At 43.8% G+C, this 23,783-nt stretch overlaps 1 protein-coding gene across 1 annotated transcript in view; it reads left to right on the forward strand.

Annotated features, from left to right (window-relative positions):
• Nucleotides 1-1,585: 1,585 nt before the first annotated feature.
• The window catches only part of MANSC1 (MANSC domain containing 1), a 292,156-nt gene continuing 269,958 nt past the window's right edge, over nt 1,586-23,783 (forward strand). Inside the window, exon 1 of the mRNA XM_053387534.1 lies at nt 1,586-1,718. Within this exon, the coding sequence (XP_053243509.1) occupies nt 1,692-1,718 (27 nt within the window). The 5' untranslated portion in view covers nt 1,586-1,691. The remainder of the gene's footprint in view (nt 1,719-23,783) is intronic.

The raw sequence follows: 23,783 nt of genomic DNA on the forward strand, positions 1-23,783 counted from the left end.
GTCTGAATTATATGCCTCCATTATTTGGTAATAATGAAGCCAGTCTCGCACTCTGTTTTTTAATATCTCAAAACTCTGTAGTTTTATTCTGTCTCCATCTTGTTCTAGAATTTCTCAATATTTCGGCCATTTGGCCTCCATATTGAGTTTTTTCTGAGCCTTCGCTTCCATTGGAGACAACCATCTTGAGAGATGGTTATCTCCTGGCATCTTCCAAAGCCTTATGGAGCATCTCCTGCAAGGGCTTCCGGGCGTGGTACCATATTTTGATGACGTCTTGGTGTCCGCAGACTGACACCAGCAGCTGTTCGAGCCCCTCCGTGCCGTGCTGACCAGGTTCCAGGAGGCTGGACTCAAGGTAAAGAGGGAGAAGTGCCAGATCGCCGTTCCACAGGTGGAGTTCCTGGGCTATCTTATCGACGCCTCCAGCCTTCACCTGACCACATCCAAGATCCGCGCTATCCAGCAGGCCCCCATCCCAAAGAACAAGACGGAGTTGCAGGCGTTCCTGGGGCTGCTGAACTTTTATAACATGTTCCTGCCCCACAAAGCCACGGCTGAGCCTCTTCACCCACTCCTCAGCACAAAGATGCCTTGATCCTGGGGTCATCGGGAGACGGCGGCCTTCAATGGGGTCAAGGCTCTCCTTTCATCAGACAGTGTGCTGGTACAGTACAGTGAAGCCAGGCCACTGGTCCTTGCCTGCGACGCCTCACCTTTTGGCATTGGCACTGTCCTCAGTCACCGTTTTCCAGTTGGAAGAGAAGCACCACTCGCCTACTTTTCCAGGATGCTATCTCCGCCCGAACAGAACTGCAGCCAGCTCGACAAGGAGGCACTGGCACTTGTGGCTGGAGTGAAGAGGTTCCATGAATACCTCTACGGCAGGACTTTTGACCTCATCACTGACCACAAACCACTCCTGGGCCTCCTCGCCGGTGATCGTCCAACTCCACCGGTCCTCTCGCCACGCATCCTGTGATGGACTGTTTTCCTGGCTGCCTACCACTACCGGCTCATCCATCGCCCGGGGAAATCAATGGGCCATGCCGACGCCCTCAGTCGTTGCCCTCTTCCAGCGTTTGTGGAAGACCCGGCTCCTGCTTCATCGCTCCTCCTGATTGAGGATCTTCCGGCAGCGCCTGTATCGGTTGCCACTGTGGCCTCCACATCTGCCCAGGATCGCACCATCAGCCGTGTGCTCAACTGGGTGTGGAGGGGGTGGCCACAAGGGCCTTTTGCATCGGAGTTCCAACCGTTCGTAACCAGACAACATGAACTCTTGGCTCATCGCGGCTGTCTGCTGTGGGGAGACCGCGTCGTGATTCCCCAAAGACTCCGTCAATGTGTCCTGGAGGCTCTGCACGTTGGCCACCCGGGAATCATCAAAATGAAGGCGTTGGCTCGGTGTTACGTCTGGTGGCCTAACATGGACGATGCCATCACTGCCTGGGTGTCCGCCTGTCAAGCGTGCCAAGAATCGAGGCCTGCACCACCGGCAGCTAAGGGGGACATCTGGGAGACGCCCAAGACACCCTGGTCGAAGGTGCACATCGATCTGGCCAGCCACTTTCACGGCCAGACCTTTATGGTAGTGGTGGACGCCTATTCCAAATGGCTGGAGGTGGCCCTGATGCCCTCCACCACTACCGAGGCCGTCATCCGGGTGCTGCGAGGCCTCTTTGCGACGCATGGGTGTCCTGATGTCCTTGACTCCGACAACGGACTGCAGTTCACATCAGGCACTTTTGAGCGGTATCTTTTGGGACTGGGCATCCGCCATGCCCTAACGGCACCATTTCATCCATCCAGCAACGGGCAAGCGGAGAGAATGGTGCGCTTGGCAAAAGAGGCACTGGCGCGCCTGGACCGGGGAGATTGGCACGAGCGGGTCACCGAATACTTGTTCGTGCAACACATCACTCCTCATGCGGCCACAGGGCGGAGTCCTGCTGAACTGCTTATGGGCCGCCGCCTCAGGTCCCCGCTCAACCGGCTGCACCCGAACTTTGCCGTGGCCGAACCCCCAGGCTGTGCCAACACGCCATGGTCATTTGTTCCAGGAAACCAGGTCTTTGCCCGGAACTATGTGGGGGACATTCCTTGGGTGCCAGCCACAGTAGTGGGAGTCACTGGACCTCGCTCATACCAGGTGGCACTCGAAGACGGACGCTTGTGGCGCCGGCACATAGACCAGCTTAGGCGCAGGGTTGGGGACTTCGACACTACCGTGGTGCCCCCAACTGCGCTCGTGGCTCCGGAAGAGACACTTAGAGATGGTGAGGCTCCACCTCTCTCGCAAACTGCCAGCGTGGAGCCGAACCAAGCCACTTCAGAGGGTCTGCCAGACTTACCACAGGCTCAGACCACTCCACTTGCGGAGGCTCCAACCACAGCAGCGGATCCAGGGGACTTGGTTTCAACGCCACCTAGGGTCGCACCACAGCCTCAGCAAGAATTGTGTGGCCCCCCGGACTTGGCTACCAGTCCCCGCTTGGCAGAGTTTCCAAGCGCCCAACTTATTTAAAGGACTATGTTGTTGGACATGTATCACTGTTGGTCTAAGTATGTGAAATGTAACCGATATGCTTTTGTGCCTAATTGAACCATTACGTGTAGTGCTGTATATAAGGAAACCATTACGATTGTAACTAACGCCTTATCTCGGTGGGGAGGGGTGTTGTGTACTGAAGTTCTCACCCTGGGCCAGCAGGGGGATACTGTAGATAGTTATGCAAATGAAGGATCGAAAGTGACGTTCAGTGATTGGATAGTTTTAGAAAATGGCAACAGTTACATTGTTCTGGAGCTCTATATAAGCAGGCTGACTGAGCTCCTCAGTTCAGTTCTGTTCCAGCTTACAAATAAAGAGCTGCTTTGGAAGAATCGCTGTGTCGTCTGATATGTTCGCCCACAACTTAGCATTAACTGTCCCCTACAGTTAGAATGGACTTCCCATTCCATCCCATGTATTACATTTCTATGCCACTTTTCACTCACATGAGTCACAAAGCAGCTTACAAATAATAAATAACAATAACTTAATAGATCACAATTATTAATTGTATTAATGAAACAACTAAAAAATAAGCTAAACAGCACAACGACAACAAAAGTAATATAATAAAATTCAAAAAGCATTATAGCACTCATAATCCACAAAGCACTATTAACAACATTAACAGACCAAAGACACACTAAGTACAGTTTAGTATTGTATACACACACCTTCCCCACCCCCATGACACATAATCTCCACTCAGTTCATCACAAGACACAGACACATATTGCCCATGGCAGCAACTCAATTCTGAAGGCAAAAGGCAGGTGGAAAAAGTATTGCCTGATGGTCAGCACAAAGTCTCATGTTAGGTATTTGGCAAGAGGGTTTGCCCAAATTGGCCTCACGGCCCAGTGAAGAGGCCTGCTGTTCCCCAGTAATGTCTAGATCATGTACAGGTAAAGGTAAAGGGACCCCTGACCATTAGGTCCAGTCGTGGCCGACTCTGGGGTTGCGGCACTCATCTCACTTTACTGGCCAAGGGAGCCGGCGTACAGCTTCCGGGTCATGTGGCCAGCATGACTAAGCTGCTTCTGGCGAACCAGAGCAGCACCTGGAAACGCCGTTTACCTTCCCGCCAGAGCGGTACCTTTTTATCTACTTGCACTTTGACATGCTTTCGAACTGCTAGGTTGGCAGGAGCAGGGACCGAGCAACGGGAGCTCACCCCATGGCGGGTATTCGAACCGCCGACCTCCTGATCGGCAAGTCCTAAGCTCTGTGGTTTAACCCACAGCGCCACCCGCATCCCCTAGATCATGTAGGAACAAGTTAAAAAGCACAGGTCCCCAAACCAATCCATTTTCACATCCCTCTATTGAAAGAACTGCCAATTTCTTCCTACTTTGTTTCCAGTTTTTTAACCAGTTCATCCCTAACCTCTGTTATTCTGGCTCACAAAAAATGTGCTACTCTTTCAAGTGCCACAGGGTGTTGTTGCTTTTGTTGCCACAGGCTTCTCTGGAAATTGTTCAGAGTGAGAAGCCAAAGCTCCTTGAGCATGCCAAAAGTAGCTCTTTGGATCTAGGTTTCGAAATGCACTATATAAATGCTAAGTCTTCTTCTTATTGTCGGCATGGATAGACATTCTATTGATAGCTCTACTTTGCCCTGCCAGGGCCCTTTCTGTACCCGTTCTGGGACAGCTGCTCCAAAGCCAAAAATTCTTTGCTCTCTCTGGCTAGTTCTTTTGACGCTGCCAGTGGAGCTCAGATTTCAGCAAAGAATTTGATGGTTGTCTGGTAAGTGTATAACTCATAATAGTAGCTTTGTTCCACAGGCCCATCAAACCTACTAGATCCCCTTATAGAGCTGCAGTTTACTGGCTTTCAATTTATTGCAATTAAGTTGTTAATATGAATTGTACAAGTTATGGGGAGCCCATTGTATCTATTGCAGGAGGCTGAGATTTTGTGCTCATTAAAATAGTTTATTCAGAATGTTCCAACAATTTTTATTTACTGCATAAGCCCAGCAGGATGTGAAAGCCCAGCAGGATGTGAAAGCCCCCCAGGGATAAGTAGCAGGAGGCTACTGTGTTTTATCCTAAGAGGTGCCTTCCCAATATGGCTTTTTAAAAACAAGTTTCTTAAGGCGTTCACAGGCCCCAGCATCACAAGATCATGAGCACTTTGCAGCCAAACATCCGATTTTAGGATACCTGCCCATTCTATAATGTGTGTTTCCAAAGAACAAAAAGATGGCAGACCTGGTGATTAAGTACACACCGGTAGATGTTATGCATTTTGTGCCTTCAACACAGGGGCATTGCAAGGTGGGGGAAGCACAGATTCGTGATGCAAATTAAGATGGTGGCTAGCTGGGGCAGTTTGCAAAATGTGCAGTCACTTTGTAAGCAAAGCTTTATTCAATGTACAGTGGTACCTTGGTTCTCAAATGCTTTGGTTCCCCAATGCCTTGTTTCCCAAACACCAAAAACCCGGAAGTGTGTTTCGAACATTTTTCGGAAGCCAAACATCTGATGAGTCTGTCGGCTATTGTTTCTGAAGCACCTGCACAAGCTGCAACTTGGTTTTCAAACATTTCAGAAGTCAAATGGACTTCTGGAACAGATTAAGTTTGGCGCTTTTGTTTTTGCTATTTATTTTGTGTTTTCATTTTTCAGGTTTTTTCGGTCAATTTCTTTTTGTGACTGTGTGGAACCCAGTTCAGCTACTGATTGATTGAATGTGTGACTGCAGAAATGGATAAAAGCCCTCCATCCAAACAATGACTATCATCAGTGCAGGTAAGAAAAAACAATTTTAATTTCAGTCATCTACAATACTGTCTTACTTATTTCATAGTACAGTACATTGATTATTGCTTTCATCCTATGGATCAATGGTCTCGTTAGATAGTAAAATTCATGTTAAATTGCTGTTTTAGGGGTTGTTTTTAGAAGTCTGGAACAGATTATTCTGTTTTGCATTACTTTCTATGGGAAAGTGTGCCTTGATTTTGGAACGCTTTAGTTTTGGAACGGACTTCTGGAATAGATTAAGTTTGAGAACTAAGGTACCACTGTATGCTTTTTAAAAATGGTGGGAGGGGCAGGATATCTGGGACATGGCACAAAACACTCAGGGCCTGAATCCATTGGGATAGCCCCTTAGCAACACCCCTTCTTCAACCCATGCATGCCTAATTCACATAGTGGACCTGTCAATGCAAAAAAAAATGTATGAAAATGTTACATATGGGAAGTCTGTTTTGGATTGTGGCTACCATTTCTTGACTTCTTCCAAGGAATTAGCATCTTGTCACATCCCTTTTAACTCCTGTTATATATTCCCCCCCCCCCATCTCTGTTACTGAGTTTTAAGTTAAACTCTGCTATTTTTGTTGCTAACCTTTGCCACTGTAAAAACTGGATTGTAAAAACTGGGGCAACTGATTGGGAAAGGTACTTAGATGAGTTCATAATAGTTGACAGTCCAGTGGAGGTATGTAAAGCAGTGTTGTTACTATAAAAAGCCTCCAGTAAAATTCTTAATAATATAATCACAGAAACTGTTTTTAGAACAAGGAGCTATTAGCCAAAGTGCAGCAAGCAGTAATGGTCCCTTTTTACCCTTTAACAAACATTTTGGGGTTGGTTAGAGTTGCCATTCTTCAAGTTTCAGTTCCCTTCCTCTGGTGTTTCAGAGTTAAATATTTGAGGGAGGTACAACCAAATAACATAAGAAGAGCCCACTGGATCAGGGTCACACCTTTTGTCTTTTCTTTTAATGATACACACTTATCCAACGTGACCTCTCCGGGGTGCAAGTCTGCAGGTCCTGGCTGCCCAGATGACAAGACGAGGGCATCTTGACCTTGCTGATGTGGACCAAAGGAAAGGAAAGCAATAGTTGGGCACCAGCTTGGCTGCAGGAGTTGCAAGACACCATCCAACCGTCTTAGGGACTTCACTCTGGATTTGTGCAGGGTTTATTCCTAAGCCTTTTCTTCTCCTAAGGATGTCCCAAAATGCAGTGGGTACAGATTTTTCCTCAGGGTTTACTCCCAAAACCTTTCTCATATATGAGTATCATCACAAAGGAGCAGAGGTTTAGGATCCGAGTTTTCCTTCTTCTGGATAGGCCACCTTCCCAGGTTGCTGAGCCCCACCTGCCCCTCACTTCCCTCTACGGTATGTGCAGATACTGCCTTTTTGACAGTCAAACCCATTATTTGTCTCATTTGCTCAATCCACCGGAGTCTGCCTTTGCCCACAGGGGAAGTCCCTAACTCACTGAGGGTTTGAAACACACACCTGCTTTAGCCGGCCAGTCAAAGCAATTCGTGCAGTGTGACCACTGTTGAATGCTGACAGCATCTAGGAGCTACCGGTAAGAGATGAGTGTGGGGTGGGGCTCAAAGGTGAATAAACTATCCCAGAATGAGCACCACGTGTCTCCCACCAAAGATACTGCCCCTCCCCTAACACTGCACACACCCCACACACTTATCCAGTATTTAGATGGAGATTAAATGAATAATTGTTAGATAACCAGAATATTACACAAAAAGCAGGAAAAGCCCTGAAAGATTATTTTGAATTAAATTTAAATCAAGATATTGATAAGTTTGGGACGCCACGGTAATGAGAGGTTTCTTTATTCAGCAAAATGCTTATCAGAAAAAAGTTAGGGAAGAAAGAGAAGAAAAAGGAGGTATTGGAGGAATTGATTAAAAATGAGAAAGAATTAGTTTAAAAAGTCTGGAAAAGAATCAATAAAACAGGCAATAAAAATGTTATATACACAATATTCAATGATAATTAACCAGGAAGTAGAGTGGAAAATAAAAAGGATAAAACAGAAATTTTTTGAATACGCTTATAAGCCAGGTAAATTACTGGCATGACAATTAAGGAAAGAACAGGGCATAAATTTAATAAACAAATTAAATATAGAGGGGAAGGTAATTGACAGTACGAAAGATATAAGAAAACAATTTGTAAGATATTACACGGATCTATAATGAGCTGGTCCTGAAAAGAAAGAGGAAATTGAAGAATATTTACAGATGCTGAAAAGGCCTTTGATAATATTTCATGGGCCTTTATGAAGATTATAGAAAAGATGAATTTTGGGGAGACGTTTTGGAGAGGTATTGATGCAATTTATTTGGATCAACAGGCCATGTTAATTGTGAACAATGTTATCATGGAGAAATGCAAAATGTCACAGGACACCATTATTATTTGTCCATCTGTCACCATTATTATTTATTTTAGTGTTGACCATCTGTCACCATTTGACCATCTGTCACCATTATTATTTATTTTAGTGTTGGAGGCCCTGGCGAGAAAGATAAGACTAGATGAAACTATTAGAGGAACAACGGTAGGAAATAAAGCACATAAATTAAAAGCATTTGCAGACGGCCTTGTGATTACCATAGAGGACCCCAAAATTCTCTCCTGAAGGTGCTGAAAAAGATCCAGGATTTTGGACAGGTATCAGGTTTTAAACTAAATAAGAACAAGACTAAGGTATTGGTGAAAAATGCGACAGAGCAATATAAAAAGGAGTTACAACAGATTACAGACTTAACTATAGACAAAAAAGGCAAATAGTTGGGGGTATGGCTGACAGCTAAGAATATTAACATACTCAAAGATAATTATGAAATTACACGGAGAGAAATAAAAAGGAATCTAGAAATCTGGGGAAGAATGAATTTCTCGCTTTGGGGGAGGATATCAGTGACTAAAATGAATGTATTGCCAAGAATGTTATTTTTATTCCAAATGATCCTGGTGATAGGTGGTACTGGATGCTTTAAAGAATGGCAAAAAGATATTTCCAGATTCATCTGGCAGGGGAAGAAACCAAGGATAAAATCTAAACTATTATCAGATGCTAAGGGGGGGGGGGCATTCACTCTGCCAGATTTGAAATTATATTATGAGGCATCCTGCATTTGCTGGATCTGGGAATAGATGATATTGAAAAATGGAGATACTTTAGATCTAGAAGGACATGATAACAGATTTGGGTGGCATGCATATTTATGGTATGATAAAGCAAAATTGCACAAAGGATTTCAGAATCATATAATAAGAAAATCAATTTTTAGGGTGTGGGAGAAGTATAAAGACTTATTAGAACAAAAAACACCATGGTGGCTCTCCCAATTAGAAGCAATATCTTTGAGAAAAATGAACATGAGGGCTAATTGACAGACATATAGAGAGCTGTTAACCACAGTTCAAAATCAGGTAAAATTAAAAGACTTTGAAGAGATAAGAGAACTGGAAACAGATTGGTTACAGTATTATCAATTAAATGATATTTTTAAGACAGCTAAAAAGAAAGGTTTTAGTTATGAGTTATCAAGATTTCAAAAAGATGTTTTAGAAAATAATATAAAATTATTGTTGAAAATGTATAATTTGTTCCTGGAATGGCACACAAAAGACAAACAGGTCAAATTGCTGATGATACATTGGGAGGCTTTGGAAAACAGATTTGAAATTTATGGCATGTTGTTCACTGAAAGAAAACTACATGAAAATGATGTACTGGTGGTATTTGACTCCTGTTAAGTTAGCAAAAATGTACAGAACAAGTACAAATACTTGCTGGGAATGTAAAGAAAAAGAAGGTACCTTTTATCATATGTGGTGGACATGTAAAGTAACTAAAAGTTTCTGGGACATCATATATAATGAAATGAAAAAAAATGTTTAAAATAACTTTTGTTAAAAAAAATCCCAGAAGCTTTCTTATTAGGAATTATAGGTACCGAGATACCAAAGGACCAGAAAAGACTGTTCATGTATGCGACCACAGCCACACAGATATTTCTAGCCCAGAGATGGAAGGAAGATACAGCCCCAACCAGAGAAGAATGGCAAATCAAGATGATGGACTATGCCGAAATGACAAAAATGAACTGACAAGCTCAGAAATCAAGAAGACAAGAACTTTAAAAAAGAATGGGAAAAGTTTATAAGTTAGGTACTAGACCAATGCAAGGAGGTTAAAACATTAACAGGATTCTAACCACACTTGTAAAGTAATGGAAACTGTGGATAATTTAGAAGGATAAAAACTTGAATAAGTATTGATATGCAGTTGTAAATATTAACATTAGGACCCAGGGAAGGGATGGGGGGAAGTCAGGAGATTCAGAGCAATCTTGATATCTGAATTTTGAATTGTTTTTTGTTGTATGTTTATTCTTTTGAAAATCAAATTTATAATAAATACAAAAAGAAGAAAAGAAACACACACCTGATTTAGCCGGCCGGTCAAAGCCATTCGTGCAGTGTGACCACTGTTGAATGCTGACAGCATCTAGGAGCCACAGGTGAGGGGTGAGTGCAGGCTGGGGCCCAAAGGTGGACAAACTAGCGCCGCATACACCCTACACACTTATCCAGTATCCAAATAAATAGTTTGGATGTGAAGTGCCATTAATGACAATTTCTTTAGGCTTCCAGGTAGGACTACCTTCTCTACTTCCCTCATGGCTAGTCCTTTCAAAGAGCATGCAAGGTGGTGTGCTTCTTGCTGTTTTATGAATAAAAGAACATAAGGGCATAAGATGAAAGGCCCACCTAGTGCATAATCCTGTTCTTCCAGTGGCCAACCAGGTGCCTGTGCAAAGCCTGCAAACAGGACCTGAGCACTTGTATTCAGAAGCATTGCTGCCTCCGACTGTGGAAGTAGAGTGTGGCCACTGTGGCTAGTAGCTGTCAGAAGAGAGCAGGCAGTAAATCATACTGTTCAAGTTGGAGTTAACTCTTTATTAGCAAAAACTCAATCTGCACAGTCTTAGCACAGTGTCAGGCCTAAGGAGCACAGCAGGTCACCCCTGGTAGGACTTGCCCCATGGATCAGTTGCTGCGACTGAAAGTCCCCCCTCCCCACAGCCTGCACCTGTGTGAAGTCAACATTTCCTCTGGCCTTTTCATGCCTCTTCTGGTTCTGGGAGACAAGAGGGAAGTGGAGATATTTGCAGCAGTATATCTATATCGCAATGTGTAACTGTGTGCCAGAGTGGTGGTTGCATGTCATATTTGCTGCTGCAAACTTTACAAAATGATGCCACAGGGAACTGATTTGTGGACCAAACAAACTTTGTGTATTGTTGTGCATTTGTGAGGAAGAGAAGCATCAGCAGATAGTGAGGCTCTGCTGCCTCCAGTCATTGCTACTTTTACTTCCTGGGCTGGGCTCCCGCCCCACGATCTTCCCAGATGGGCTGGGAGTGTTGTTATCAAGTGAGCTCCCATGACCTTGGCTGCCCTGATGGGAATGACAAGAAGGCAGCATGTTCCAGCAAGGCCCCAGAAGGGCAAGACATCACCATGGAAGGTCAAAAACTTCTGGCTGCATTAGTCACTTCCAGGAAAAGTGGTTGTTTGGGTGTTTTTTCTCAGGGGCTGCAAAAGCCTCCCTCTCTCTTCTTTGAAAAGTGAGTAACCACTTTCCATTATAGATGCTTATTATAAGACCTTTGTAACCTTGTGTTTGAGGGGGTTACACTCCCTCTGAAGGAATGGGTATGTAGCTTGGGGGTATTCCTGGATCCTTTGCTGCTGCCTGAGACTTGTGTGGCTTCAGTGGCACAGAGAGCCTTTGGCTGGTGACCCAGCTGCACCTCTGTCTGGACAGATAGCCTAGCATCTGTTGTCTATTCTCTGGTAACCTCTAGGCTGGATTACTGCAGCATGGATTACTTCAGCTGCCTCTGAAGATGGTTTCGGAAACTTCACCTGGTGCAGAATTCAGCGGCCAGGGGCAAGACAGTTTGAGCATATTACACTGATCCCGCCCCAGCTGCGCTGGCTGCCAGTTAGTTTCCAGGCCCAATTCAAAGTGCTATTTTTGATCTATAAAGCCTCCACCATGAGAGGTCCAGAGGGTGGCAACACGAGAACGGGGCCTTCTCTGCAGTGGCTCCCCGTCTGTGGAAAGCTCTCCCCAGGGAAGTTCATCTGGCACCTTCATTATACATCTTCAGGTGCCAGGCGAAAATGTTTTTTCTTCAACTAGGCATTTGGCTAATTCACATTCTATAGCTTTTTTAATGTGTTTGTGGAAGAGGAGTTTCTTTGTTTTTCTTTTATTATGTATTTTGTTTTCTCATTTTGTATTTTTCTGTTGTGAACCACCCTGGGATCTTCAGGTGTAGGCAGATATACAAATAATAATAATAATAATAATAATAATAATAATAATAATAATAATAATAATAATTTTTTACTAAGACTATTACTATCAGTATGTCAAAAAGTGGCTATGAGAAGAAGCGTGAGAAATTTTGCAGGCGGAGCTAACTTTTATCACATTTATTTTTCTTCATGTCTCTGCTAATGCACAGCAATAATAAAGTGGGAGTTATAGAAGCAATTTGAGAGGCGTGTGACAAAAGGAAGAATAAAAGTTAGCATGTGTATGTGTCCTCACTCCCCTAAGTAAGCTTCTGTCCAGGTTAACTTCCAACCCATCTGTAGACTTTAATAATGTACAAAGCTGCCCTCTTTTTAAAGAGCTGGTTGCACTTGCAGCCTGTCCAAAATCATACACACAAGCCAGAAGCAGGCAAGTCAAAGGGGGCATTCTTGTGACATGGCTTGTGGTCAGCAGAGGAAGGGGGGAAAGGAACTGTGGATTTCTATTAAGCATAGGAAGAACTTCGGTTTAAAAAAATCTAGTGCATATTGCAGCAAATTTCAGGATGAGGGGAGTCAGTGTACATGAGCTGGTAGGACAACGGATGAGGAAAAAGCAAACCAAGTTTCTATATTGACTGGCAGCCATTCTTCATGACAACGCTGCTCTCTTGCACAAGTTGCCGGTTTTTGATTCCAGACCTTCTGGCAGAGTCTTTTGGAAGCCTGAGGCGAAGCAGGAAAGTGCCACCCTTGCTGCTTACTGGGGTCAAGTGGCTGTGGCTTTCAGGTTCTGGTGAGATCTCATGGGGCTCTCTCAAGATTGCGCTGGAAGCCTCCACAGCCACTTCTCTGGTGCTGGTGGTACGGGCATGCCATGGAGGCACCTCTTGGATTCTGCTGCCTGAGGTGACTGCTTCAGTCTGCCTCGTGGATGGGCCAGCCTTGGCTACTGTCAACCCATTTTTTATTGGTCTTGTGGCTGATGCTGGCAGATGTGGGCTGAACCTGTGCTTCAATCCTAGCACACAGTCAAGGAGCTTCAGACGAGGAATCTGGTTCTCCATGCATTGTAGCTGTCACCGCCAACAGACTCTGCAGCCACTGCTTGTCCTGTTAAGGATAGCTACAGAAAAGTACACACCCATGTACTCTGCAGTTTCTTTTTTTAAAAGTAATTTTGATAAAATTTTCATTAATAACAGTCCAATGGAGGCCACATTCATACCATACCAAATCATTTTTTGTTGTTTAGTTGTCTTAGTCGTGTTCAACTCTCCATGACCCCATGAACCAGAGCATGCCTTGGAAACTCTCACTTTCTTCTCAAAACTTCTCCTTTTTTCTGTCCATGGAGTTTTCTTGGCAAAATACTGGAGTGGATTGCCAGTTCCTTCTCCAGGTGGATCACATTTAGTCTAATCTCTCGGCTATGACCTGTCTGTCTTGGGTGGCCCTGCACGGCATAGCTCATAGCTTCTTGGGGTTATTCAAGCCCCTTCGCCATGACAAGGCAGTGATCCATGAAGGGGTACCAAATCATACCAAATCATAATACAATCAAAATAGCCCATTAATCAGTTCTGAATTCAATGTTTTGGATGACCTCCCGTGTTCCGGTTATCAGGAGTTGATGTTATTTCTTGGTCCTGTTCCAATTCTCTTAATTAGTCCAAATACAACAATTCTGATCTTAATCCTTTATTGTAGCAGACACTGGTGTGATAACTTTCATTCGTATTTTACAAATCCACATCCATGAACTTGCAAAGGGAATTTATATCCTGTAGTTTCTGTGTGAAATATTTGTTTACATTCATCCTTTCCTTCATGTTGTAATCAATCAGTCCTCTTCAACATTGCACCTCCTTCAAGGACTCAGTTCTCATTACACCACAACTTCTCCATTTTGCCTTTCCAAAACCAAAAGTATTCCAGCGTCTGGCCATGACTCCTGGCATACTTCCAGCATTAGTCTTCTTTTGATCATTTCCAATCTTCTAACAAGCTGGTGTCTCGCCAAATCCATAATAAATCAGAGTTAGAGCCCTCTTCAGTAGACAACATCACAAATCATCACAGTACAGTGGTACCTTGGGTTATGAACTTAATTCATTCCAGTTCATCCTGAAACCGTTCATAACCTGAGGTGTGCTTTCACTAATCGGGCCTCCCACGGCCACCGCCACATGATTTTCGTTCTCACCCTGGGGCAAAGTTCTAAACCAGAGGTAACTACTTTGGGGTTAGTGGAGTTTGTAACCCGAAGCATTTGTAACTCGAGGTACCACTGTATTTCACACAGCCTATTTCTTCAAGTACTCCGTAAAGAAAATTTTAAAGTTCTTGTTGAATCCCTCTTGCATTGTAATCCATTAATAATTTCATTCCAGTAGTAATTAATTAATTAATTAATTAATTAATTAATTAATTAGTTCTTCTTCAGTCAAGGCTTGCCAAATCATAGCATAGCAAATATAATGAAGAAAGAGAAGAAAGGCTCCCCTTCACTTACATAGCAATCCAATTACCATGAGAGTCCTCTCCAGATCAAAACCTTGGCACTCAGTGGCTGATTCATTTAGCAGGTTATCTTTCTCCTTCATCCAGAGCACGTCTGTTTCTTAAGTCCAGATTCAGAACCATTTTAAAAGAAACAGAAGTATCATGGCGACTGCTTTGGAGAGTTTCCAATACGTGCAGTGCTATGCACTCTGCGTCCCTGCCCCCACATTCCATCGGAGTGAGAGGCAGATATCAGACAATCTGTGAGAGAAAGCTGGGGGGGGGCTTGCAAGGATAATTACTCCCAGATTATCCTTAATTAACTGCATGGCTGGCATCTGCTATCATGGCGGCAGCACTGGAAGTCGGACTCTGCAGTTTCACATGCTGTAATATATGAAATGGTCACCAAAACTGATCTCAGTAACCTGCTCTTGGGATAAAAGGACATGCTGCTTTGAATCCGAGACAACAAAAAGCAAATGCGGGGCTCCTGCTATGGGCTGCGACTCTGATGTGGTGGGAAGCAGCGGTGGAGAGTGTTTTCATGGTGCCCAGGGCACACACATGTGCCAGGGGGACAGGGCACAGCCCACTGTGCACCAGCCCAGGCCCCACCACCAATGCTGCTGGAACAGCCCCAGCCCCAAGCTCTGTGCTGCTTTGCAAGGCTGGGATCTGATCAGATCCAAGAGGACACAAAGCAGTGCAGGGCTGGTTTGGGGAGGGTTGTGTGAGCAGCATGCCACCCAGAAAAATGTGCAATTCTGTTTATAAATAAAAGAGCAACACACACACAGCATTAATGCTTGTCCTAGGAAGCTGCCCCACAAAAAATATAAAGGGGGGGAAACGTATTTTTTCTTCTTTGACTTATTCCTGCCTCCTCATCTGCCACCTTTGCCAAAAGAGACTGGCTCTAAGACAAGCCTCTTTGGAAGACACAACTTGCCCACAGCTACTGATCTTCCTCCACCACACACAGCCTCAGGGAGTGTTGGGTGTCTTCCAGGGATTCTTTTCATTCCTGCCAAGTGATGCAAAGACTCTCCAAGCCTGGCCAGCATTGACTGACTGGGACAGGCCACGCGCATGCTTAGGGCACCAGCAAAGCAGGGGCAATGCAGGGTTTTTTAATTTAAAAACAAACAAACAGATTTCTTTAAAGGACCAGAGTAGTCATCATGGGGAAAATCAGAACTCTGCTAGCTTAATTCCCCACATTTTTCTGTTCTTTTTATTATTTATTTTGAATTGCCTGCGGTGGACATAATCTTTGCATCTAAAAATCTTGATCAAGCCTGCTGGTGCCTCATAATTTTCTACAACCTCTGGGATTTCCAAAGCAGACATACTGTACAAGGATTCCTTGAAAGGAAAATTATTGTTAATAATAATAATAATAATAATAATAATAATAATAATAATAATATACTGCCCTATGCCCGGAGGTCTCAGGGTGACACAAAATAATAATTAATAGGGCAGAGGACATCCATCAAATCAACCAAAGGCCTGGTTAAAAAGGAATGTTTTCGCCTGGTGTCTCTATTATACACATTTAGGCACCAGGCAATTCTATACCCTTGGCCATACGGTGTGATTTCAGGCCCCACCCCAAGCCAGACGGAGAGAGGCAGGAGCTGGGCCCTCAGGCTCTCAGCAGGCAGTCCGTTTCGGGGGGCTAATCCAGCCCGCCAGTCGGTTTAATCCGGCCCTTTGGTCGACCCTCACGACCCTTCACTTTGAAAAAAGTTTGGACATCACTGTTACAGCTAGAGCCTGTCCGGCCCCGCCCCAGGCCAGGTGGAGAGGGGCAGAGTAGGTTCCTCAGGCTCTCAGCGGGTCAGGAGTCGAGAGCTGCCTGCCTGCGCTCTGCATACCCTTTGTAACAGGTCTCAGGTCTGTCTCTGCATCTCACAAGTAGCAGATGAGGTAGTAAGCAGGCATCTGGTCATTACTCTTCAGATTGCAAGTCAGGATGATGCTTCACACTGCTAAAAACAAACCCTCCTACAAAGAAAGCTCAAAGCAGGGAGAAAGGCTCTAGCCTAGCCCTTTCCTTGGCCTGCTCATTTCTAGCTGTAGAAATCTTTTTTCTTCATAGTTAAGCATTCTATCCTGTGAGCTCCCCTCCCCACCTGGAATAGTACTGTCCAGACACACCTTTTACCACCTCCTCTGATGTTGTGAGCATTAGGTCGGAGTATCCTTGGCCTTAGCCAAGGCAAGCTATTTTATGAGAAACATAGACGGTGCTTCCAGAAAACTGACTTGCCTTAAAGAAGACTATTTTCTTGTTCAGATTTCTCAGTTTCTGTGGACAAAACCATTTCCTTGGATGGCCACTGCATCCTCAAATAACTCATATATAACTTGCCATCATCTCCTGGCCCTTTTAGGTCTATTTTTATATTACCTCATCCTAATTTCATCAAATTTATTTATTTCATTTTATCAAATTTCTATCTCAACCACTGCCAAAGTGGTCCAGGACAGCAAATATCAAAAGTTAACACAATACAATTTAAAATTAAAAACATAAACAAATTGAAAGCATTTCTAAGCAATTTAAAAGCCATCTAAAACATTTAGAGCACCTGAATACATTAAAAAGCAATTGCAAAGCCTCACAGTTACTAATTTCGATGTTCCATGACTTGTTGTCTTTGAGCCTGGAGAAGCAGGAAGGTTTTCACATTTTACCTGATGGTCAAGACTGAAGAAGACAGACCCACCACACCAGGAATGGTGCTGCACTAACAGGGGACTGAGAAGCCCCTGTCATGGGCCAGCGCCAACAAGGAACGAAGGAGAAATTCAATTCAGTTCATATTTAAAGGCAAGCCTATCTAATTCACATTTTCCAAAGCAATATGCAAATTGGGATGCAGATATCCTTTGAAATGTGCAGTTCCCCAAATCAGTTATTCTTTCCAGCTCTGTTAAAAAATAAATAAAAACAGACTTTGGACCAGAAGAAATGTAGTTAGAACAAGGTGCTTAGCTCTTTATCTTCTGTCATTTTTCAACTTAAAACCATACCCCCACACACACCATTTTAATTGCTAGAGTAAAGCTACAGTGACCTTGCAGCTTCCCTCTTCTGTAGTTTGAGAGTGGTTTCAAAATTTAAAAAGACTAGATAGAAAGAGATTAAGAAGCCTCTTCCCCTCACTACCCTGCCCCAGGCTGCTTCTGTTTTTTAAAAAATCCAGAAGAATAAAGCATCTCAGAACTGTGCCTAATGTTTAGTTTAGCCTCAGAGAAAAAGTTCTCCACTAGCTTTCTCCTCACCATACTAATATTGCAAGTATAGGGATTCCCCCAACTGTATTAATGCATGGCACAGTCCCTCAAAAACTGCAGTTCTGCTGATTGTGTGGTTTGCCTGTAAATCCATAACTTTCTCCTAACATTTCTGACAAAATAAGATATTCTGTTGCTTCATTGTAAATAGAAGCTGCCAGAGAGATACCATCAGCACCACTCCAAACCATGGTTTGACGAGGACGGCATCACTGCAAAAAAAAAAACCTTATCAACTCCTACCAAGCATTTGCTTCAACTGCAACTCATTCAGTTGCATTAGCCCTGCTCCACAACAAAAGGCACTATAAACAGGTGCTGGCTCAGGGAGGGGGGAGGAAGCAGTAAGAAATAAATGGACAAAGGTTATTCAGGCAGCTAAATCCAATAACTCAGCCCTCTTCTGGAATGTTATAAAGCTTTCCCAACCAAACAAATCAGTAACGGAAGAACCCTATATAACGCCAGAGGACTTTATAAGGACAGAGCAGTGGGGAGAGGCCAAAGCCCTGAAAGTATTGTGGATCTCCCAAATTGGGCCCCAGTAACAACGTCAGAGATTGAGAGTCTGGTGGCCCAACTGAAACAGGGGAAAGCCCCAGGGGCAGATTTAATACCAGTAGAGGCTATAAAAAATAATTTAGACTTTTGGGCCCCGATTTTAGCCTCACTTTTCACCAGCATAGACACCTACGGATATATTCCTGAAGACTGGGGACTTTCAATCAATGTCCCAATATATAAAAAAGGCAAAAAAAATGATCCTGCCAACTATAGACCAAGCAGTCTTCTAAACGTAATAAGCAAACTGTACGCAAGACACTTGCAGCGGAAATTCAAAGACTGGCTACAACAAGAAAACATCCTTTCAGATGAGCAAGCGGGATTTTGAGAAGGGCGTTCAACCATCGACCAATGTTTAGTTCTTCAACATCTAATAGAGAAGTACTCATCCAGCAATATCACTTCTCTTTATGTGGTCTCCATTGACTTCAGAGCAGCCTTTGACGCTATTTCCAGGGGGAGAAACTATGGGAAATATTGGAGACCTCCACACTAGATAAACACTTGCTATACCTAACACGCATGTTACTCACTAAAAGTGCATTGTACCTCCCAGGGCCACTTATCCAACACAACAGAAACTGAGAAAGGAGTCAAACAAGGATGCATACTGGCCCCATCCTTGTTCAATTATTATATAAATGATATGATCCCTTACCTACGCAATATAAACTTCCATCCTCCAAAACTTGCTGGAAATCACATCTCGGTGCTGCTTTACGTAGATGCTACTGCAATCCTCTCTAGAACACCGATAGGCCTTAAAAGAGTTATCAAAACACTCGCTGCATACTGCAAAGAGAACCAATTGAACCTCAACTACCAAAACACCAAAATCATGGTCTTTGCTAAGAGGCCTAAATTATGTGTATGGTACATAGACAGGCATAAGATCGAGCAGGTCACCTGTTTTAAATACCTGGGTATAGCCTTCACTGATCGGGAAGCAGAAAAACCCATGGCGACGACCCCCCAAAACAAGGTTTTGCAAAAGAAGCTGCACAACTGTGAGCTGATCCCCCAAAAAACGGGGCTTCCCCCCTTTCCTTCTCTAAAAACTAGGTGTGTCTTATGGTCATGGAGCGAAAAATACGGTATGTTGCAGGGAATGCTCAGAGAAGCGCTAACGCCCTCCTTAGGTACCTTAGGTCCAAAGAGGGACTCTGCATACCGGCAGCCCTCAAACTGTTTGAGGTCAAATCGATTGCACAATTGTTATACGGTGCCCAATTAGGCCCCTTCGCCAACTGCACTCCGTTAGAATTGGTGCAATCTAAATTCCTAAGATCTGTTCTACAAGTACCTAAATATGTATCCAATGCCACCATACGCCTCGAAACTGGATTCATAAGAATCAAGGCCAGAGTGTGGCTTGCCACTCTTAATTACTGGCTGAGACTAGCCTTCCTTCTGAGTGGCATTGCTTCCCTGACTATTAGATGAATTTCAGTCTACATAGAAACGAGCAGTGGAAAATATAATAACAACTATAGGACTCAATCCACAGTTCCTACTCAACATGGGGCACGAACAAGCAAAAAACATTAAACAGTGTGTGGTAGATCTAGAACGACAGGTAGACCTAGCCAGGTCCCCCAAAAATTTAATTAGTGAAACTAGAAGATACTTGACTTCCCAAATGCCGTACATAGCTAATCTCGAAATACCAAAACCACAAAGGACTGCCAGGCAAATATCTCCTGCTTGGGTTCTTGGAGCAGTTCGACTGCCAGAGACACTGGACTCTGGATCTGCAACATTATCAACTCCATCAACCCTGCTATATGCCACCCATCTCCCCTCTCACCTGTAACAGTTCAAAATTACAGAATTTAGGAAAATTCAGTTTGTAGTTGCAGATATAGCATAACAGGTCATTTTACATGCCTGGAACCTGAATGTGAAAAAAAGGGTGAGGACTTGGATTTCTCTTCATTAGCTGCTTATTTTCCCATGCTAGGTTTCGCAAGAGTACAGGTGTTTGCCTCTAGTGTCCTGGCCACACTCCAAGTGCCAAACGATGTAATTACATGCTGCTTAACCTAAATTGCACCCCAGCCTCACGAGTTTCCTTGAATGCAAGTAGTGTGTGAGAGAGAGAGTGTGTGTTCTCTTCTGCTAAAAGCTAACACGCTTGAGCTACACAAGCTGAGCAGAGTTAGAGCCTAGAGCAGCTGAAAGCACACCAGAACTGGTGGAATGTTGAAGAGCAAGCAAAACCCTCCGGGCCTGAGAGAAAGAGAGTTGGTGAAGCATGTCATCCAAGGTAAGACGCTACAAACTGGCACATATTATGCCACCACTGTACTGGAAATCATCATCTACAGGTTTATGTACTGACCCTCTGAACTAACAACATTGCTCAGGAGTAAAGCTATTGAAACAGCTGAACTTCTGGAGGTGCTCTGACCTGTCCAACCACAAAGCCTTCTGCAGGTATATTCCAAACTGAGTTGCATCCACTCATCACTTCCATCATTCTTTATGAGTGAAGCACTCTTATTCACTCAATATATTTCTCAAGTAGGTGATTCCATGGGCTCGCTAAGTGACTTTTGCTGTTGTTCAATCACTCTGGAAGATGCTAAACCAACAGACTTGGCCAAAGTATAGATGTGCAACCAAAGACTTCCCAGAAACTCCACATAATAAGAATCAGGTCTCTGGTTGTGGCCTTCTCATTGGTTACCCATTGTACAATCTGTTCTGGGTACAGACCCTCAGTGTGAGAAACTGGTTTTAGTGTCAGAAAACTGATCAGGTTATATGACTCTGCTAGGATCAGCTAAGGCCAGGAAATTTCTCGGTTTGTAAGCTGGTGTCCCATTTGAATTGGGGACAAACTAGAAGGGGCACTGGGACACACCTTATAGCTTTTTTATTTTTTTTACTGAAATGCAGCTGAGGAGGTTTTGAAACCTGTGTTTGTGTGTGTTTACTTAACACATTCCCTTCCATAGAGTGGGGGAGAAGAGTGGGAGAGTTCCATCATCTTTCCTTCTGCAGGTGGGAAAGCAACAGGAAAAGGGGTGATTTTGATAAGAAAAAAAAGCCCAAGAAGTTGCAGTTGTGTTCCAGTGTTCTTTTAAGAAACTTCTGGCAGATTGATCATCTGCCTCACTGTTCCTCATGTAGTTTTGCCATTGCTTGGGGCTGCAAAGTAGAGGGAGGCAGGTCAATATGGTCCGTGCAGCTCCCAAAATGCTTCCACTATCCTACATCAGGGCCAATTGGGGAGCGGGGGCAGGAGAGCTGCTTGGCCTTTGCCTCAACCTCAAAAGCGGCTTCAGGTTTAGACATTGGTTGTGCTGGTGGTAGTCAGTGCTTTTTTTCTATAAAAATAAGTGCCAGTACTCACCATGAAGTTAAATGACACACTTTTTAACAACAACAAAAAGAGGTGCCCTGGAAAAAAGCACTGGTGGTAGTTATTTTAACATTTAATAAGTGTCTCATTCTAGTGACATAAATAGCAACCTGACTGAACAATAGTCGTGGCTTCCATGAATTCACCAATCGTGTTGCAGGTAGCTTGGTTCTGGAAGCTTCTCATAGTTTCCAGCATTTTCTCCTGAGAATAGGCACCTGCACCACCTGTCAAGAAATAACTGGAAGTTTCCCACAGGCTATTTATAGTCCTTATTCAGTGTCTTTGTTGGAGCAACATTTCATAGAAGAGCATTCACCTGCTTTTTCACTTTTGGCTCTGCACCCCATATAATGTTGGAGGTGACCATTCAAGACTTCAAGATGAAAGCCAAACAGTTCTTGAGTTTTTATAAGTTGCAAGTCTTAAGCTCCGAAGCTGAACTATGGTTCACCAGGTAGAAGAAGAAACTCAACAAAGAGCACTTAAAAGAGCTGAACATAGCAGACCTAGTAAAAGAGGCAGAAATCTTTTGCCCAGCCACAAAAAAGGCTCTCCTCATCTCTTTTGCTCAGCCATGCCCAATTTGTACCATAGAGCATTCATTCAGTACCTTGTGGAGAGTAAAGACCTGGCTAAGGTCGACAAGGCCAGGGGAGCATCTCAGTGGGCTTTGCTTACAAAAACTGCACTGGAAAAAAGGAGAAATTTGAGGAGGAAGTGCTGAAAAGGTTTTCAGCAAATCCAAGAAAACTTGTTTTAGTTTAGATTTTTTTAAAATAAGATGAAAAAGGCATGTTCTTTGTAATTTTGCAAAATATACTTGTTAACCGCATGAAAGGTACTCCCTGATTTTAATTTTTTTTATTTAACTTTATAGTTTTCAAATGACTGAAAATTTTGACGGATATTTCTGAGCACATGGGGTCAAAAGAAAGTAATTTAATACGACTGTTGTTGAGACATTTCATTCCAAATCTGCTAGACAGAGTCAGACAGAGGATGATGACAGGTGGGTGTCCACCACCCCCCAATATAAATCCTGGCGACACCCATGATACTTGATTCCATCTCCTGTCTCATTTGTTAACCTTTGCCTGGGGGAAACTGCCTAGTTTGCCCTGTCTGTCTGAGGATCCATGACTGAGCCCAGAGCTGGCTCCCCTAGGCAAAACTGAAAACACCATCTTCAGGTAGTTCTGGAGTCTGAGTAGTTCAAAATCTGTTTTATCTCTCAGTGAACCTTGCTTTCTTAAGTATTTGTACAACTTGAAATATCGGAAAATACTGACCCGCAGGATAACTATGGCTGCAATCCTCTACACACTTACCTGGGAGTAAGTCCACCTGAACTCAATGTGTCTTATTCCTGAGAATAGGAATATGTAAGTTCTCCAAAGGTTCTGCCCCTGTGTTACCATATAGTACTACAAGATAGTTCTCCTCCTGTACTTGCATGTCTTCTAAATATTCTTGCTCTTAATTTCTTTATCATCGTAACATCATCATAATAGGAGACAAGTCAGAACTACATTTATATTTATACTTGAATGAGGCTAGAAATAGTCATTCTGTACATTTTTAAAAATATTTTTTTATGGCTGGAAAAGACCACAAGGGCCATCGAGTCCAACCCCCTGGCAAGCAGGAAACACCATCAGAGCATTCCTGACATATGGTTGTCAAGCCTCTGCTTAAAGACCTCCAAAGAAGGAGACTCCACCACACTCCTTGGCAGCAAATTCCACTGTCGAACAGCTCTTACTGTCAGGAAGTTCTTCCTAATGTTTAGGTGGAAACTTCTTTCTTGTAGTTTGGAACCATTGCTCCGTGTCCGCTTCTCTGGAGCAATGTTAAAGGAAATGCATTTAGGACACCAAGGACAAAGTTTCCTCATTCTCTCTTTCCCTCAGCCCTTTTATCCCACCCCTTTTAACTGTGTTGAAAGAAATTGGGGCTCATTTTTGTTTTTCTGAAATATAGAAGATTACTGTATCAGGAAGGAATTGCTGGGTGCAACAAGGGTGGTCCTGCCTGCTTGCTGGTCCTCACCCCCCCCCCTCTCTCTCTCTCTCTCTCACACACACACACAGAGTACAAGGTAACTTCTAGCTCAGCCTTGAGCCAGGGGAAAGGACATGTGAGAACGTTAGCCCTAATAAACAGAAGAGGAAAAGGACATGAATTTGGAAACCCCGCAAACTCATCTTCTGTTGTGTGTTTCTGATTTGCACAGATGGGGGAGGGGGCATTGTAAAGCTGAATTACTGTCTCCATCCTACAGCATCTCAGTCTCCTCCACCCCCACCCCACTCATCTATGAGAGCCCTTGTTGATGTAAGGATTTGCAGCAACTGAGGGTT

Source organism: Podarcis raffonei, chromosome 5, assembly GCF_027172205.1.
Source record: "Podarcis raffonei isolate rPodRaf1 chromosome 5, rPodRaf1.pri, whole genome shotgun sequence".
NCBI lineage: Eukaryota > Metazoa > Chordata > Lepidosauria > Squamata > Lacertidae > Podarcis > Podarcis raffonei.